The 19294-nt window shown below is 35.6% G+C and overlaps 2 protein-coding genes across 3 annotated transcripts; both read left to right on the top strand.

Annotated features, from left to right (window-relative positions):
- The first annotated feature begins 5615 nt into the window (after positions 1-5615).
- On the top strand, positions 5616-9607 carry LOC142544367 (homocysteine S-methyltransferase 2-like). The gene is made up of 7 exons (XM_075651425.1): positions 5616-5965; positions 7125-7181; positions 7273-7502; positions 7824-7953; positions 8177-8380; positions 8523-8594; positions 8992-9607. The coding sequence occupies exons 1-7, from the start codon at positions 5801-5803 to the stop codon at positions 9187-9189; spliced, it is 1056 nt and encodes a 351-aa protein (XP_075507540.1). The 5' UTR covers positions 5616-5800; the 3' UTR covers positions 9190-9607.
- A 6172-nt stretch (positions 9608-15779) lies between these two features.
- Positions 15780-19061, top strand: LOC142544356 (uncharacterized). 2 transcript variants are annotated; one of them, XM_075651415.1, is made up of 8 exons: positions 15780-15982; positions 16596-16692; positions 16937-17050; positions 17121-17399; positions 17502-17615; positions 17769-17841; positions 17953-18023; positions 18836-19061. In XM_075651415.1, exons 2-7 carry the CDS (start codon positions 16630-16632, stop codon positions 17988-17990), a joined length of 681 nt encoding a protein of 226 aa, XP_075507530.1. In that variant the 5' UTR covers positions 15780-15982; positions 16596-16629; the 3' UTR covers positions 17991-18023; positions 18836-19061. The 2 variants fall into 2 exon arrangements, with proteins under 2 accessions (XP_075507530.1, XP_075507534.1); XM_075651419.1 differs by having other exon boundaries at positions 15780-16214.
- The last annotated feature ends 233 nt before the right edge of the window (positions 19062-19294 follow it).

The raw sequence follows: 19294 nt of genomic DNA, 5'->3' as shown, positions 1-19294 counted from the left end.
TTATGTGGTTACCCTGCTTATGTATTGATAGATACGGGTGCTTCTCATACATTTATTTCTGAGAGATTTGCATTGAGTCATGCATTGCCTGTTGAGTCGTTATCTGCTGTAGTGTCTGTCTCTTCTCCTTTGGGGACAGGTTTGATATCAGTGAATTCTGTGAAACATTGTAAGCTGCAGTATGACGGACATGAGATTGAGTTAGATTGTATCGTACTTGGGTTGTCTGAATTTGACTGTACCTGGCATCGATTCAATGCTGAAATCTATTTCTTGAATCGGAGGCAATCCCGAAATCTCGTCGGGGAAAACATCTGCAAACTCGCATACCACTGGCAAATCAGCCAATGATGGGCTCGATTTCAGTAAATCAACTGAATATACAAGGAATCCCTCCGCTCCTTTCTGCAATAATCGAGTCATAGACATAGCAGATATCAAAGGAATTCTAGATCTAGAACCCTTACCGTAAAATTTCCATTCCTCAGCCATCTCAGGTCTGAATCTAACAATCTTATGGAAACAATCAACTGGTAGCTCTGTACTTGGTCAACATATCGATACCGATAATACAATCAAAATCAGACAATCCAAGTACAATGCAATCTAACTCAATCTCATGCTCATCATACCGCAGTATACAAGATCTAACAGATGTCACTGATATCAAACCTGTCCCCAAAGGAGAAGAGACAGATACTACAACAGCTAGGGACTCAACAGGCAATGCATGCATCAATGCAAATCTCTCAGAAATAAATGTATGTGATGCACCAGTATCAATCAATACATAAGTAGGATAACCAGAAATAAAACAGTTACCTGCAACAACATCATCAGGTGCGTCCTGAGCCTGCTCCTCTGTCAAGGTAAATACTCTGGCCTGCTGTCTAGGAGGCTGGCTAATAGTCTGGCTTCCTCCTGGCCTCTGCTGTGACTGGGTCGATGGTGCTGGCTGAAAAGAGTGAACAGCTGATAATCATCTCCCTGTCTGAGCCACTGATCCCGATGACTCTGCTCCCTGGAATCCCTAGGAACCTCTCTGGGGACTAACTCTGGCAAAATGTCCCTGCTGTCTGCATATACGGCAACTGCCAAGCACTCCTCGGCACTGATCTATGGAATGTCTCCCTCCACAAGTGCTGCAATAAGCTCCTGTATAACTCTGGCCCTGACCGGTCTGTCTCGAGCCACTAGAACTGGATGAACTGCTTCCAGATCTCTTGAACTAGTTTCCCTCTAGCTTTCAACTGATCTTTCCTTCCACTACCATTGCCACTCTCAAATCTGGGAGGAGGTTGTGGAAACTGAGCTGAGGATGGTTGCTGTGGTCTCGGTGCTGGTGCGACATACGAAGCTCCTTTCTGTCTAATCAGACCAGCTTCAGGCTCCCTTTGCTCTATTCAAGGCATCAGCAAAGTTGTTCGGTCGTCCAGTGTTCACCAATGTAAACATGTCAGGATTCAGACCATTGATAAACTGATCAGCAACAGCTTCTTCATTCTCAGCCACATGCGGAGCAAATCGCAACAATGTAGAGAACTTGGCCACATACTCCTCAATGTTCAGCTGACCCTGTCTCAGATTTGCAAATTCTGCCCCCTTGTCTTTCCTGTACGATACTGGGAAGAATCTTTGATAAAACTCAATTTTAAAGACATTCCAGGTAATAGTCGTACCTCGATGCTCCAAAGCCCTCTTTGTCGTAATCCAAAAGTTCTTTGCAACGTCATGCAACTGGTGCCCAATCAGTTTCACTCTCCGCTCATCTGTATAATCCAATGAGTCAAACAGCATCTCAATGTCATCTAGCCAACTCTCGCAATCAACTGAAGTCTCAGTACCCTTTAGAGTCGGTGGATGGAACGACTGAAATCTCTTCAGCAATGTTTCCATTGGTGTTGCTGTCACATCCATTGGAGGATCCGAAGTACTGCCCTGTTCTGGGATTCGTCGGGGAGGCATATCTGATTATCAAAAGGGTTAGCAACCAAATGCGACAAACCTGTTTCAGTACTCCTCTGATCATCTTACTGCTGATCAAGAATTGGTTCTGATTCATTCTCAATTAATACACATTACCAATCAAATCAGCTAATTCAGGTAAACATGTATTAAAGCAGTAATACATGCTAGCAATCACAAGCAGGAAAGAAAACTCAATCTACCCTGTTCACTAGCTTCTATCTCAATCTAGAGGATCTATCGCTCTGATACCACCTGTTTTGGGGACCCGGACGCTAATCATCTCCTTAATCATCATTGGGATAAATGGATCAATTAATTAATCTGGGTCTAAATTTTTTTAAATTTTTTTTAAAAAAAATTGCGGAATGTAATGTAATTCAATCTAATATACATATCAGTATAAAAGTACAAGTCTTGTACAACAAACATCGAACTTAAACTAAGGTTCAACAACTAAATGTCAAGTGTTGAATCCTATCTACAGCAACGTCAAAGTCCGTAGTCTCCACTCTAATCACGATCTCTCATCATCTCCTCGACCCTGATCATGTCCCACCTGTTGCCATGCACACATACAAACACGACAACAGCCGGATAAATCCGGTGTGAATAAAATCCCAGTATAAGCAATGTATACATGCGATGCATAAAATCATATACAAAAGCATAAACCATGTATTAAGAACATGAATCATAATTTATGACACATTAGTGAATATAGATAAAACTCTCTAACTCGTCATCTCCGACTCGACTCATCTCTAATCTAGGGATCCCGGTTCCTGGACATTAACACATATATCGAATCTCAGCGATAGGAGTCGATCCGCCCCTAAGCAATATCGATATAAGTCAATAATCCAGTGTCTTGGCATATCCGCCACAGACTTGGCATATCTGCCAAAGCTATCCTATGACAATGTGCAATGGGCCAATGACCACTCTATCACTGTCTGGCCCTTCTGTCAATGACTCTCGCTCAATAGCTATCGGCTATTCTCTACTTTCTATAAATCAATAGATTAATCATATCAATGTCAAACAATTGCAATAAAATAAATTATGTGGTTTTAGGGAAACTAGAGTCCAATCTGACTCAAGTTAATCTCCCGGTTAACATCGACTTATACATTTCTTTTTGTAGTCTCGGTCTGAAGAACCGGAAGTTCTGAATTCAAGGCAGTCAATACAATCTGAAATGACATATCGACAAGAACAATATCAATATTCCCCTCAATTCAATACTCAATCTGATCAATATCAGTCTACTGATGTTTTGACGGCATAACAGTACAATCTCGATAACCCCGTCAATTCCAACATCACAGATATAATACCACAACTCATAAACGATATCCATATAACTCACAATCTCAACAATAACAGATCATAATCTCAAATTTGTATATCTCAATCATATCAATTCTGAAAAATCATAACAATTGCATAAACAATATGTTCTTCGATCTGACTTCGAATATACGATTACTGATATCACCAGAACACATAATGATGATCAAATCACAATTCCTCCAAAACATAAATTTCAAATCATATTGGAAATGAATGAACTTACATATCTGTAAAGTTCTCAACGAGAGGAGCACGGTACTGTGTCCGGATTGAAAATCGGATAAACGGATTTGCCAAAATCACAACTTATGGTACGAATAAATTGAGGAAACTTTGCTCTGAATTCTCGGTCTTGTCTCTGGTGGAAATGAAGGGAATTTACAATTTATATGTATCTCTCATGCATGGTGTGACAAGTGTCCTCAAATCCCATAATTGCACTTTAGACCCTAAAGTCTTCACTATTTACAATTTGGCCCTCCCAACTCTTTTTAATTCCATTTCAATCCTAATTAATTACAAAAACCGTGGAATCTAATTCATCATCCCAAAATTCATAAATTAAATAATCTCGGATTAAAATGATAAAATCTCGGACCTTACAGTTATGTAATTAAATAAAATTAAAAAGACAATTTGATATGCAAAAAAAAGAAAATAGAAATATTATTTGAGATTTTTTTGAACAAATATATTTTCAAGCAGTACAATACCTTAAAAGGGAAAAGAAAAGAAGAAATTTTCTTTTTAAAAATAAAAATATTATTCCAAAGATAATAATAAAACTAAAAAATATTTTAAGAAAAATTCTAAACAGAGTATACAAAATAATAATCAAAATAAATTTTCAGTATGTTGGAAATGTGGTAAAATATGATATAAGACGAATAAGTGTTATGTCAAAAAAAGAATAATAATATTAGAATAGATAATGACTTGAAAAATCTTTAATAAATATTCTTCTCAATGAAGAAAAAAATATAAAACAAAAAGATTTTTATATCAATATTATTGATAATGAATCATATTAAGATTCTAATAGTAAATCAAAATCAGAAAATAAAATTTGTTATCTAGATTTTGATTGTGGCATTTATCTCATAAATTTTATGGGATTATAAATAACTGTTATAACCGTTAAAGCAACTTTCATTCTGGATCTTACAAATCAAATAAAAGATCCTTTAGAAAGGAAAAAAAACTATAGAGCATTATTTGAATATAGTAAATCAAAAGCCTACTCGACTTATAGAAAATATAGTACAAGAATAAGAATTATATTGAAGAAGAAGAAAAAAGTGAAAAAGAAAATTTATTAAAAGAAGAAAATGAAATAAATCAAATGATATAGATCAATAAAATTGATCAAATTATTTTTCTCAAAAGTGGTACTCAAAAGTAACATTTATTATTAATAAAAAGTTTATAATTAGTGTAGAAGCACACATGAGCTGATGTAAATTGTATTAGTGAAAGAATTTTTCCATCTAAATATTATAAAAAACTACCCAATGTATAAGAGCTACTAACAAACAACTTCTTATAGGTAATTACAGGTTGTCTGTTGTGACAATTAACTCAAAAATTTGTCTAAATACTACATTTATTCTTATTAAAAATATTCTACCTTAGTTATTTTAGGAACATCTTTTTTTCAAATGCTATTTTCTATCAATAAAATTAATGAAAAGTGTTTACATACAAATATTAAAGGAATGATTTATTCTTTTCATTTACAACAATGTCTGAGATAAAATATATTAATATTTTACAAAAAATAATCACTAATAGAGAAAATTTTGTTAATTTATTAAAAATTGAAATTCTTTTTAAAAATATTAAAGAAAAATTAAATTATGAAAATATTCAAGAAAAAATAAAAATCATTTCAAAGTAAATATTTAAAGAAATTTGTGCATGATGTTTTCAAAAAACGTAAACATCTAAATTATTATATATAAAAAAAGAATAGATCTTTTATGAGACAGTCTCACGAATCTTTATCTGTGAGACAGGTCAACCATATCGATATTCACAATAAAAAGTAATACTGTTAGCATAAAAAGTATTACTTTTTTCACGAATTACCCAAATAAGAATTATGTGTCACAAAATACGATCCGTGAGACCGTCTCACACAAATTTTTGTCAAAAAAAAAAATTGGTGGTCATCTTAAAAATGGATAAATTTTAATAATTCCGGAAAACTGTAGGATTTAGAGCACCGTTTACAAATAAATCAGAGTATTTCGTACAGATGCACCACTGATTATTATCTAAAATATTCCAAATTTTCTCAGGAAACAGAGTGTTGTTTTCGATGATTTTGACGAACTTTCTCAAAGGTTCAAAAGTTTTGAAAAGATGCGTCCAAATGCAACTATAAATTGAGACGTTTGCGTTACGTGATCTTACTTACCCACTCAGGGTCATCTCAGAGCGCCAGCTGGCTCAATATTTTCTATTCGGATTGGAGAATATGGGTCTTATGGACAGCGCAATGTCAGATTTCCTCCGTGAATGCGGCGGAGTCGCCGTGATCGACGGAGGCCTCGCGACCGAGTTGGAACGCCATGGTGCGGATCTCAACGATCCTCTCTGGAGCGCTAAATGTATACTCACGTCCCCTCACCTCATCCGCACCGTACGTCTCCCACTCCCTGTTTCGGCCACTCTCTTTTCGTGCTTGGTTTTGTATCTTAATTAAAATGTTTGCTGCGGTTCTTCTAAATAGTGACGGAACTTTATGGCCTTCAATTTTGTTGCGGTTTTTGTCATTGTCACAGCTCTAACTGACTAAGAGATTTGTTTCGGCAGAGTTTTAGTTTGCCTTGAATCTTGCAGTGAGTTCTTGATTCTGTGCGTGTTGGCATTAGACAGAATAAAATTTGAACATGAGTTTTGAGGTACGAGGGGAAGAAGCTCACGGGACCCACAATAGGAAAACTCCAAATTCACACTAAGTTGCCTCCCAATTAGTTTTTCCCCTTGGAGTAATTGCCCATCTTTTTTCCAGTCACGCGCGAGCATTTACTGAACGCTTGGGTGGCTGCCTGGCTTCTAGTGGTGGCATGGCCCTTACTATTCTATTTCTTTTCTTGGTCTTTATTCCAGTTTGTGATTAATGGCTTTTCAGGGAATGTAGGAATTTATTCTGAAAGCATATTTTAGTTATGGCAAAAACTTGTGTGAGACGGTCTCACGGGGCGTATTTTGTGAGACGGATCTCGGGTCATCCATGAAAAAATATTAGTTTTTTTGTTAAGAGTATTACTTTTTATTGTGAATATCATTGTGAATATCGGTAGGGTTGACCCGTCTCACAAATAAAAATTCGTGAGACCGTCTTACAAGAGAAATACTCTTTAGTTATCTAAGCTCCACAAAATTGGGGAATATCCTCAACTGTTTTCTAGGAAGTGCTTTAGCCTTTATGATATGGATAGCACTTGTTTTTTCTATTGAAACCTCCATATTGATTGTGATTCTATGGAGGTTATGGATTATTACGTGGAGGTAGCATGATGGATGCTAGGATGTTATTGGATATTAGAATTTGAAGACATTACTAAGCTTATATTTATGATGTTTCCTCCAGTGTGTTTAAACACACTGTTAATCAGAAGATCTTCACCTGCCGAATTAGCATCTCATGACCATTAATAAAAAAAAATACTGCCATCTCTTGATGGTTGTGTGACACGGATATTGAACTCTGAGGTTCTTGTATTGCTGGAAAATTATGGCCTGGCAGTCTGAATTTTATTTTTCTTCAAATGCTCATTGTTATCTTTATAGAGCAGGTACATCTTGATTACCTGGAAGCTGGTGCAGATATAATAATTACGGCATCTTATCAGGTGCTTATTTTTTTCATATAATGTAGTGAATTTTTCTATTGCGAAGATGGTATATAGGTTAAATCTGAAATAAGCTATTTCTGAATTGCAGGCAACTCTACAGGGATTTGAGGACAAAGGTTATTCTCGAGAAGAAAGTGAAAGCTTACTCACAAAGAGTGTTGAAATTGCTCGCGAGGCACGAGATGTTTACTACAATAGGTGCCGGGAGTCCCTTTCTGGTCATGCTCCTGATGGTAGAATTCTGAAGCAGAGGCCAATACTGGTTGCAGCATCTGTGGGAAGTTATGGTGCGTACCTGGCTGATGGTTCGGAATATAGGTGAGCTTAACTTAACATTTTGTGATTCTGTCCAGGATTAGATATTTTTATGATCAGAACGATATGTTATTAATCTCAATTCTCTTCATGCATCTCCACTATTTAAGGTGCACATTTTGTGCTGTCAAACACCTCTGTTGTACTTGTTTGGACTTATAAAAAAAATTTCGATGTTCCGTCATCCTTCAATTCTAGCATGGGATGAAGCTTTTACTCACTCCTTGGCTGTATCTGATTCATGCAATACAGTATTAAGGCCCGATTTTGGCTTCTGGTGGACAAATCTAATGTGTCCCTCTTATTTTTCTTGATGACTTCTAGTGGCTACTATGGAGATAATATGGATCTGGATTTCTTAAAGAATTTTCATCGGAGGAGGGTTAAGGTTCTTGCAGACTCTGGTCCTGATCTTATAGCCTTTGAAACAGTACCCAATAAACTTGAAGCTCAGGTACCAACTTTATTTGCTGTAGAGCTTGTTTTTCTCCATCAAAAATAGAAGTAAACAGGGAGATATTAGCATTGCTAATAATGAATGTATAAAACGTTGAAAACAGTGATGAAGAACCCTCTGTATTCTTGTCCTTGAGAACCATTTTAATGTGCAATGGTGCATTTTGTTAGGTTGTAGCTTTTTGGAGTCTTGTTATTGACAATACTTTGTGCTTGCTCAGGCTTTTGCTCAGCTCCTTGACGAAGAGGAAATCAAGTTGCCTGCATGGCTGTCCTTCAATTCTAAGGATGGTGTTAACATTGTTAGTGGTGATTCTTTGCTCGAGTGTGCTGCCATTGTTGAAAATTCCAAGAAAATTGTCGCTGTTGGAATTAACTGTACCCCGCCAAGATATATCCAAGATCTGATTATATGCCTCACGAAGGTATTATTAAGTGTTTCTTCCGTCCTGATTGATTGCTGTTGTTTTTTATTTTTTAATTTGTTACTGAAAGATGTACCACAATTTTTAACTGTAGACACCTGTGAAGACATTTTACTGTTATCTTGACTTGATTTTACCTCAGGTGACGACCAAACCAATACTTATTTACCCAAATAGCGGTGAGAGTTATGATGCTGATAAGAAGGAGTGGGTGGTGAGTCCTTGTACCTTGGTTTCCTGTCTTCATTCATTTAAAAAAGGGATAGAATCGCCTCATCTTCTTCTATCTCGTTTATTTTACAAATCAATATCATGACATGTTAGAAATACAAGGAGTTTTCTGAATGGTCAGGAACTCCTACTCGTGTAATTTTATTCGATACCCTCCTAATTTCGGCACACATTTTCTTGTCGCGGGACATATATATGTTATGCATAAATAAAGTGGAGATGCAAAGCTTTGTAAAGGAAAAATTTATAATTATTATTTTTTAAGCATTTGCAAACATACCTGACCGAAAGAAACAGGCTAAATAATTTGGCAGTTGGCATATTTACATGTTTCTGCATTTCGTGGTCGTTTAAGTGTGATTATCTTGTACTGTATACAGCAAAATACTGGGGTCTCGGACAAAGACTTCGTGTCATACGTGAACAAATGGTGTGAAGTTGGGGCATCTCTAGTGGGAGGTTGCTGCAGAACAACTCCCCATACCATCAGAGCTATTTACCGAACCCTCTCTAGTAAGGTGAGTCGCCCCATCTTGAGTGTTGATGGTGATGTAAGTCCGAAGGGCGAAGAATCTTGATCATGACTGGCTCTCTAGATGAATGAGTGCTGAAATGGGTTCAGTTTGCTGCGGGCAAAAGTGTCGGTTAAGCCATGGATGAAGAGAGGTGAAGACTAATCACTATGTTAAATTTCTCTCGGTATGGCAACAATAAATTATCTTTTCTGCTGAAACTGAAAAAAAAAATGCACTTAATTTGGATGGTTGAATCTTTGAAAAAGGACCTTAATTTTGAAATATATAATCTCCTACAAGGCTATATATCCAAATTCTAAAATTAAACTCGTATATCAATGTGACCAATTTTAATACAGGTAGTGTTTGTATTGGTGGTGGATGCCATAAGATTATTTTTACTTGTCTTTTTTGTACATATTAGATTAGTAGACTATAACTTACAGTCACGTTTGAAATCTACATCCTTTGATTTTTTATTTTTTTTTTTGTTTTCACAATTTGGTGGATTTGGATCTAGAATAACTGCATTTCAGAAAATTGTACAAACAAAAATTGGCACATCCAATGGGACACGAGGTATGTAACCTAAAAATAAGAAGTTAGGCTATTAGGATAGCTCTAAATCTAAATCTAAATCTAAATCTAAATCTAAATAAAAGAATATGAAATACACATCATTAGCCCTCAAATACCCAACAACATTTAGCAACTCATCACCATAGTAGCAAACTATAGTCAATTCTTTCAGTGATTCTTGGTCTCAAGAAATAGGTCAGCAGCTGGATTTGTGGGTTGATCGAGATACTCGACATAAGTGCAAGCAAAATCATACTAGGTAGGTGCAAATATTGGATCAAGTCTACGATCAAACACAACGAGCAAGAAGATGTCATCAAAACAAGAATGGCTATTTTCTTGTTGGACCGGATCACAATTGAATCATAGGTTAACAACATCATTTCGACAATGCTATTCTCCATAAGTAAATCTAAATGCGAGCAAATAAAATTTGAGCACATAACAAACATTCAAATTTGAAATTCACATCTTTTGATTTATGGACGTTTTTATTATTTTTTCCACAATTAGGTGCATTTGCACTTGACACGTCTGCATTCCAGAAGCACTAAAAATTCACCGCATCACTAAGTTTAGAAGACCCTTGCGTATTTATCTTAAGACTGTCTAAGGTTTACCAAATTAAATGAACAACTCTTCACTGAATGATCTCACTCTACTTATTGTGTCAACGGTCATTTACGAGCTCATACTTATTTTCTTAATAAGTTATAAATGAATTCAGAAAATCAATCATTCAGATAATGTTCAATACTCTATTTAAAAATTATATATATATTGATCGTTTGATTGTCCGTGTCATAAACATTACTTTTCACATCCTATTTTTGAAACAAGAAGAATTACATGTGGCATCTTGTTCGATTTCAATTATGACCATGGTACGACTGATTTATAGACGTTCAATTTTGAACGTTGGATATCATCTATAAAAAGGTCATATCAGAATTCAGCAAATACTCTACACCCTTACTTGATTAGCTATCTATAATTTACCAAGAGCTTTGCTGAATACATTTTGAAGCACACACTTAATATTTTATCAGATCTTTTCAAATATTATTACGTGACGATTCAAACTCACGGATATCTCAATATTCATTTTATCATTTGAGTGAGTAATTTTAACTTACAAAAAATGTTTTTCTGTTCAAAAGAGTAGTATAAAATTTTTGTGAAGTTGGTATGAAAAGTTTCAATAGGTAGTGTTTAAGTCCTACTGAAGTGGGTGTTTACAGAAGCTGTAAATATTAAAGTCTTTTAATGAATACCTTCTGGAAATAGAAGATGATGAGACATTGAAGGATTCATCATTCAAATTTCTAGAAACAACCTTGTGCATTTCATTCTTTGCTCTACTGATTTTTGTTTGTTCACAAAGTTTCCGTGGATATTTTCCCTATTATTATATCATTTGTCTGATTAACTTTGAAGGTCAAGATACGAATTTTTTTTATTAACACTAGTAGATGTCACTAACAATAATTTTGAAGAAAAAATTTGTGAGTTGTTCATTCACCTCCCTCTAAATACCTCAACCGATTCTAATGAGTGGTATCATAGGATGTTTTCTCAAACTTTGGACCTATATATTCATCAATGGCATCCTTCAGCAAGATACTTATGTTCTCCAAAGATGATTGGAAGAATAGAATGCAGGCTCATCTAACTGCACATGATGACAATATGTGGTACATCATTTCTGACGACCTATCAAAATCATGAAGGCCAACACCTCAGTAGCCATTACTGATAGAGCACCACAGATGATAAAGAAGCATCAATCATAATGAAATTCTCATGATAAAAAGAACCTGAATAATGTGGCGAATGATATAATACACAAAACTCTGGACAAAAAAACATTTAGTAAGATCGAGATGTGCCGCTCAAAAGAGATTTGGGAAAATCTGATTAAGCTCTGCGTGGGTAACGATCAAACAAAAAACTCACAGTAGTAATGCAAATTTGAGAACATCCAAATGAAGCCCGGAGATTCTCTCAATGATTTTAATGGAAGATTCAACAATATCATTGATAAGGGTCATTTTTGCATGTTTTATTATGTTATTTTAAGTCATTATTACACGAGTTTAGGGTATCGAGATTTGCATTTTATCATTTTCATTTGTAACTTATGTATTGTTGGGGATCAATAAGGAGTTTAGAGGGGGGAGGGGGTGAATAAACTCTTTCCTTTGTTTGACGATTTTGCAAAGAGTGCTAGAATCCTATTAGAGATTATAGCTGGTCTTGTTCGAATGTAAATCCAACAGATCACAATAAGTGCGGAAACGATCCAATGGAGTACGATGAGAAATAATAAAATAGTAGACAGTAGAACAATGGTTGTTTCTGGAAGTTCGAAGATAAAATCTTTTACGTCTCCCCTTCTTCTGTTTCCAGAAGGTATCACTAAAAGACTTTGGATATTACAGTACAACACTTGTACACACCCACTTCAGTAGGGCTTACCCTTAGCCTACTGAAACTCTTAGTTACACAACTCCGTAAAAACGAATACAACAAAGTTCTGAAAAAGACTCTTTTCCAGTTTAAAAACTCTTCTCAATGATATAGTAAAGTGTTTAGCTTGAAGAGAGTTATGAAACAGTAACAACACATGATCTCAGAAGATCGGATATGAATAATAAAGTGTGTGCTGTTTTTCTGTATGTTTAGCTTTGAAGATAAGTAGTTTATGAAAGCTCAAAACTCACGTTGGAATAATCGTTGCGTTGATAATGATAATAACGTTGTTTTCTATAAATGATTGATCTTCTTATATATAGAAAGCTTGAGCCCAATGTAAACAAAACAGCTTCTTTTGACTTCTGATAGAATCAGCTTTATCACCTAAAAAAGGTCATGCAGAAAGCTTTCAGAATAATCAGTCTTTTCTTTATACCAAAACTGGTAAGGCGTATTAAATAACTTTGTACAGCATTAATGGTGCAATTAATACTAGTACTAGGTAAATTACGGTAACATTTAAGATTGTAACGATCAAGTAAAAGACATTAAGTTACTTCTGCTTAAGCTAAGTTCTGCTTATAAAGCTACGTTCTGCTTCTGGTTTTTCTAAGCTAATAAGTACTCGAAGAGTACTGCTTTTGTTAACATGATACGAGAGCTTATGCTTTTATATAGTCTTCTGATTTTAGCTATCGCGACCTACTGGTTTTGATTCTCATCACCACAATTAAGTCTAACAATTTCTCCCTTTGCGGTGATGCCAAAACTTAGATGTTAGTAACGATGAATATGAAAGCAAATAGCAAATAAGATAATCGATAAAAAAAAAAACAAACAGTAAAACAGAGTTCAAAAGAATTTAATCATCAGTTTCAATGTCTCTGAACATTATTTCCTCATCCTGAGGATCTTGGTTTCTGAAGGAGGATTCTGCATGATGTCCTCCAGATCTTCCTTCTTCTTTATCTTCTGCTTCCCTCTTTTTGGCATAATTGGCTTGAACACGAGTGAGTAAGTCATCAACTCGGCCAGTACGAGTAAAAATTCCATTATTCAGCATCTCCAGAAATGGTGCTTGATTCGAAACTCGTTCATTTAGATCAAGAATAGATTGAGATTGAGACTCAATCTTGGCATCAATAGTTACAAGTTTCGAGTCCAAGGCTTCTACTTTGGTAGAGACTGATTGAATAGCCGAATCATGATCAGAGACAGTTTTAATGATGTTAGAATGACCAAGCAAGATGCTGGCGTGACTTGAAACAACATTTTGTCTGGAAAGTCTGGTTTCGACATGCAGTTTGGCCAATGATTCTGCCGTGCGAGTGACTTCTTTTGAGATGCGGTCACGGAAGAATTTGGTGGCACTAACCTCACCAGCACGTTCAAAAGACAAATGTTTAACAATCTCTGACAGATTATCAAGATTTCTCCTCAGAATATCTATCTCGAATTCAAGATCAAACGTTGCTTCTGCTGTGGAAGGTGTTCTTTCAAGCATACGCTGTCTGATCTCTGCAAGACGATCGTTGTGAGCAGGAGAATCAACAGGAGGGATAATCAAAGCAGTAGAAGGGGCATCTTCTGGTTGAAAAGTAGAAATAGCAGTAGCCTGTTCTGCAGAGGTTCTTCCAATATCAGTAGTTAGTTCTTGAACTGCACTCTCATCTGGTTGGGCAGCTTCAGTGGTTTCCAGTTGCTCAGCGGCTGGAATGGATTCAGATGGGATATTCAAAATAGCTTCCATTTCCGCTTGATGTTCAGCAGAGAATACCTCCAGATTTGGCAGTGATTGAGATGGAGCAGTATCTGGTTCTGCCATTGGTTGGTCTGCTGGTTGAGCTTCTGGTTGAACCATGCTGACTTGTAGCTGTCATACAAAAATTGTACCAAAATAAACGAAAATTAAAATTTAATATATCAAAACAAAACTTTGAAAATTTAATTTACGAAAAAAAAAAAATTAGACAAGTTATTGGACCAAGAATATTATTATTTTTTTAAACAATTTCATTTATTATGGGGTAACACAAAATGAGGACTATATATTTTTATTTCTTGTTGTACATTTTATAATCCAATTGTGAATATAAAAATATATTATTGGTAAACTATCAAAAGACACCAAGCTAGTGTAACAGAGAGCATTTATTTCACATTTTTTTTCATTAAAAAATATTAAAGAGTGTAAATCATAGTTTCTTGCTCCTAGATGAGCAAACATTTTATAATCTTTTTCATGATACACATATTGTATTGATTAAGCAAATTGAGAGTACTTCAATAATCAAGTTTAGTGAAAAGAGCTTTCGATTGGGATAATTTTTATAAATAAAATTTTTGAGAAGTTTTTTATGAGAAAATTTATGACATTGGTATAAGCGAATATTTAATGTTTTGAGATTTTTAATATTCATTGTAATAATCCTTTTAATTTGTTTGTGGGTGGAGGTGTTCGGGAAAAAAGTTTGTTATTGTTGGGTATTAAACCTGAGATTTCGTTCTAAATTTGAGATATTGATATCAGAAACATCAGTTAATTATTGATATTTGCAATTCATGATTTTATATTCACATAATCATGCATGTGTTTTTGGTATATATTGTAGCTCAATATATATAAATTTTAAGGATTCAGCAGCTATGATCATTTTATAGTCGTTTTTCTACCTGAATATGTCTATCACGCACATCTAGTAGCTAATGCTATATATATATATGAAAGAGATTGATACATGGTGTTTGAGCTATCATATGATTTAAAATACTTGAGTTGAACAGTGAACCATTAAATATAATTTTGAAAAAATGGTAAAAACCCAGTCCTAAAATAATAAATTATTGTTTACATCTCTACATAAAAACTGTTGGATTAGCGACGGTTATAGGATAAATGGTCGCTGACGGTTATAGGATAAATGGTGCTATTATACCCAAGTACTAAAGGAAGCGACGGTTTTTCAATAACCGTCGCTACTAGCGCCGGTTAATTCCTAACCGTCGCTCAAATCAACGTATTTATTTTACCGTCGCTACTAGCGACGGTTTTGGTATACCGTCGCTACTAGCAACGGTTATTGCAAAACCGTCGCTAAAAGCATAGTAACTCTTCACCATAGTAGCAAAGTATAGTCAATTCTTTCAGTGATTCTTGGTCTCAAGAAATAGGTCAGCAGCTGGATTTGTGGGTTGATCGAGATACTCGACATAAGTGCAAGCAAAATCATACTAGGTAGGTGCAAATATTGGATCAAGTCTACGATCAAACACAACGAGCAAGAAGATGTCATCAAAACAAGAATGGCTATTTTCTTGTTGGACCGGATCACAATTGAATCATAGGTTAACAACATCATTTCGACAATGCTATTCTGCACAAGTTAAATCTAAATGCCATTAGCGACGGTTATTCAAAAACCGTCGCCGTTCTGATTCGCCAAATATTGTTTCAAAGAGTCGCTAATAGCGACGGGTTAACTCAAATTTGTCGCTAATGGCAACGGTTTTTAGTAACCGTCGCTACGGGCGACGGTTGTGTCAAAACCGTCGCTATGCTTTTATATATACCGAGGTTCGCGAACATTTTTTTTACACGATTTTCGCCTGTCTTTAGCGACGGTTACATCCAAAACGGGTTGGCCACGTCATCATTTGACTTACGCCGTTAAGCCCTAGAAAAATCACTCGAGCGCTACTCCTCCCTTTTCTCCTCCAAACACATTTTTGCTGTTTCCATGTGTAACGGATGATTTGAGACGCCATTTCCACGCAGCCAGCCGCTCTTTCAGCTCCCTGGAAAGTAAAAGTTCCAGTTTTTTCATGCCTGTATTTTTTTATAATCGAGTTTTCTAAGTGTTGTATGGATTTCCGGCTTGTTCTACTTCGTTGTTAGCAAATAATTTTGTAACTAGATGTAGTTGTCGTAATCATGGGATGTATTTGGAGGGATTGTGGTATTAATTTGATTAGATTTTATCTTGTAGTAAGTGATAGCATACTAAATAGTTTTGAAGTCCAAAATTCGAAACCTGGTATGTGATTGCATCTCCCCTTTAGTTGAATTTCATGTTCTTGCTTATCCGTTTATGAATTATTTTGAAGGACGGTGGTTGCTTTAAGTTTTACATTTTTCTAGCACACCATTGCTATTGCTCGTACATAGATAGGCTTGTTCTGATGCTGTTATTTTTGCTCTTCCTGCTTAAGACGTCTTACAAGTAGATGAGACTATTCTGACCCTTATTACTAAGACTAGACTTTGAGCGTTCATTTATTGGTCTGTGACAGAGTAATGTTGTTGATTAGATTATCGACAAAATTTTGAGAATTGTTTTGCTGTTCTTGTTTGTAGTTCTTGCAATTGTTTTTTCACTGCTTCCTAACTTTCCATGTTATGCTGGTTATGCCATCAGTTCCAAATTTGCCTCTGGATTTGGTCTTTTCACTATGGAGATAAAGTTAGATGGAGTTGAAGATTCCTTGATCTTAATTAAGCAAGGAGCTGAGGCTGTAAGTTGAAATATGCTCTTTCCAAGGTGTATTGTATCTTAAATTTTTGCTGTGGCTTGCTGCAGTTTTATTTTGTATCGGTGTAATCTTCATATATCCTTAGCTTTTGATATTTCACCGATTTAATGGCTATTAATGTAAGGCACCGGAGAATTGTCTCTGCTGAGGAGTTTCAGAATTTGCTATTTTTACGGTGATGATGAATATAATTGTTGCTCATGGCATTTTCAATTGTCTTACACAGAGAGTATTTGAATCAACTTTTGTTGGCCGACGGTCTATTGTTAAGAAACGTTTTTCAAAGAAATATAGGCATCCATCTCTGGACTCGAAGCTCACTCTCAAACGCTTGAATGCGGTGAGTATTTTTAAACAGAGGAACCGTAGAGTTTTTTGGTTTGCTTGACTCTTTGCAAATGTCAAAGCAGGAAGCTAGGTGCATGACAAAAGCTAGAAAGCTAGGGGTTTCGACCCCAGCGCTCTATGCTGTTGATCCAGTGTTGAACACTTTAACGTTTGAGTTTGTTGAGGGCCCCTCGGTGAAAGACATACTGCTCGACTTTGGGTTGCATGGTATTGTTGAAGAACGGTTATATGATATTGCAGAACAGATTGGTGATGCAATTGGCAAGTTACATGATGGTGGACTTATCCATGGAGATTTGACGACATCAAACATGTTAATCCAGAATAGTTCCAATCAGCTGGTAGTTTTGTCATTTTTTGTGGAGTGTGGTATATTTTTCATGCTCTTAAGTATTACCAATATTCTGTCTCAATGGCTCAAAGTTGATTTATCTTTACAAAAGGTACTCATTGATTTTGGTCTGAGCTATACATCAACCCTCCCCGAAGACAAAGCAGTTGATTTATATGTTCTCGAACGAGCTTTGCTATCTATGCATTCTTCATGTGGAAATGTGGTACGCCAACACGTGTATTATTTCTGTGTGTGTCACCTGTTTTTGAATGTTATTTTATTAGTTTTGTTTCGTAATTTCTTGATATTCAGTTTTATGGATTACAAAGAGGCAATTTTGTAACAAACTTTATTTTTTTATTTGGATATCCTGTAGATGGATAAAATCCTGAATGCGTACAGAAAATCTTCAAAACAATGGTCCTCAACCTTGAACAAGTTAGCCCAAGGTAATCCTTCTTTTTTAAATTGGAGTTTGGATTTCATGTCATCTGCATTTGTCAAAGATAAATATACTGGGGTTTTTATTTCTACTTCATATATTTTATGGCTTATTTTAGTGAGACAAAGAGGAAGAAAGCGAACGATGGTTGGGTGAACTCTGTGAGGGTGAGCCACTCAATAACCCATGGTGAGACTAAAATAAATTAGTATTTTAATAACCACAGTTTGTTTGCCTACATGATCATACGTAAGTTTGAATCTATGTGATCAAGACTCAGATTATTCATTTATCGCTTTTAATTAACACATCCATGTTTGTGACACCGATCACTTAGGGTTGGATTTGAATATACTTTTTAAGCACAAGATTTTTTGTCCTTGGGGCTTGGATTTGAAGACTATGCATGCCATTGCAGTTCTATACTCCGATTGTGGTCCACAGCTCTTTGTATTGTTATAGTTTGTGCGAGCTTGATAGGTGACATTCTAGTAATGTTGTTCAGTGTGGCACTCATGACTTCCCACTTTCCTATGATTATATTTTTGGCAGCTTAGGATATGGAGAATAATTAAGAGGAACTGGCAAATGTGATTTCTCATGCAGGCATGACATCTCAATTGTCAGGCATTTCAATGGATAACTTTATTCACATTTCACAACAACAATAAATTTGTACTAGCTCAAAATTGTAATAGCATTGCAGTTGTCTTTCTATAAAAAATTCCATTGGTCTTGAAATTTCTGCTAAACAGATCACGTAAGGATCAGTCTTATGTTCCAGTGTGTCTTGCTTCTTACATGATAGTTTCGTTCTTTCCACTCTGCATGAGTTAATGTGGCAACATGATTTAAAGTTAAAGCCTAGGAGCAACTCACAGAACATTATTTAAAGTTTTTTGGTTAATATTATACTTCATTATTACTTCATTATTTTTCAATTTGTTAATGCAATGAATGCGCTCATGTTTAAATAATCTCTTTGCCGTCAATCGATGCAGGGATGTCAGTATTTGCACGTTCAAAGGATTTGTGGATCGGAGAAGCTATGGGGACTTGTAGAATTGTTGTTTTAGTATTTTGGTGATGTTAGTTATTAAGAACAGAGGCAAAAACTCGGCCATTGTATTTTATTGTGACTACTAGTCTTGTTGAAGTAGCTTGACGATATTTTGTTATATTTTTGTTGCTACCATGTGCTGCAAAACAAAGTCTTCTTGCCCTCAAGTTGTCGACTTTCACTAAAAAAAAACGGTTGGATTAGCGATGGTTATAGGATAAACCGTCGTTATTATTTATATAGCGACGGATTTTCATAAAACCGTCGCCTATTAAAGGAAGCTACGGTTTATCAAAAAATCGTCGCTAATATTGTGACTGTTTGAACAAACCCGTCATCATTTTTTGCGTTGGGTTTTTTTACCGTCGTCTTTGGCAACGTTTATATCTAAGTCCGTCGC

Source organism: Primulina tabacum, chromosome 1 (assembly GCF_025594145.1).
Source record: "Primulina tabacum isolate GXHZ01 chromosome 1, ASM2559414v2, whole genome shotgun sequence".
Taxonomy (NCBI): Eukaryota; Viridiplantae; Streptophyta; class Magnoliopsida; order Lamiales; family Gesneriaceae; genus Primulina; species Primulina tabacum.
Note: the sequence above shows the minus strand (reverse complement) of the source record. Positions and strands in the feature narration are given on the sequence as shown.

Bases quoted from the DNA above. Each gene is read 5' to 3' on its own strand.
- LOC142544367 (XM_075651425.1), top strand. From the start codon at position 5,801: ATGGGTCTTATGGACAGCGCAATGTCAGATTTCCTCCGTGAATGCGGC. The intron at 5,966-7,124 runs GTACGTCTCCCA...TTTATAGAGCAG, and splicing joins CCCCTCACCTCATCCGCACC to GTACATCTTGATTACCTGGA. The intron at 8,595-8,991 runs GTGAGTCCTTGT...TACTGTATACAG, and splicing joins CTGATAAGAAGGAGTGGGTG to CAAAATACTGGGGTCTCGGA.
- LOC142544356 (XM_075651415.1), top strand. From the start codon at position 16,630: ATGGAGATAAAGTTAGATGGAGTTGAAGATTCCTTGATCTTAATTAAG. The intron at 17,051-17,120 runs GTGAGTATTTTT...ATGTCAAAGCAG, and splicing joins CTCTCAAACGCTTGAATGCG to GAAGCTAGGTGCATGACAAA. The intron at 17,400-17,501 runs GTAGTTTTGTCA...TCTTTACAAAAG, and splicing joins AGAATAGTTCCAATCAGCTG to GTACTCATTGATTTTGGTCT.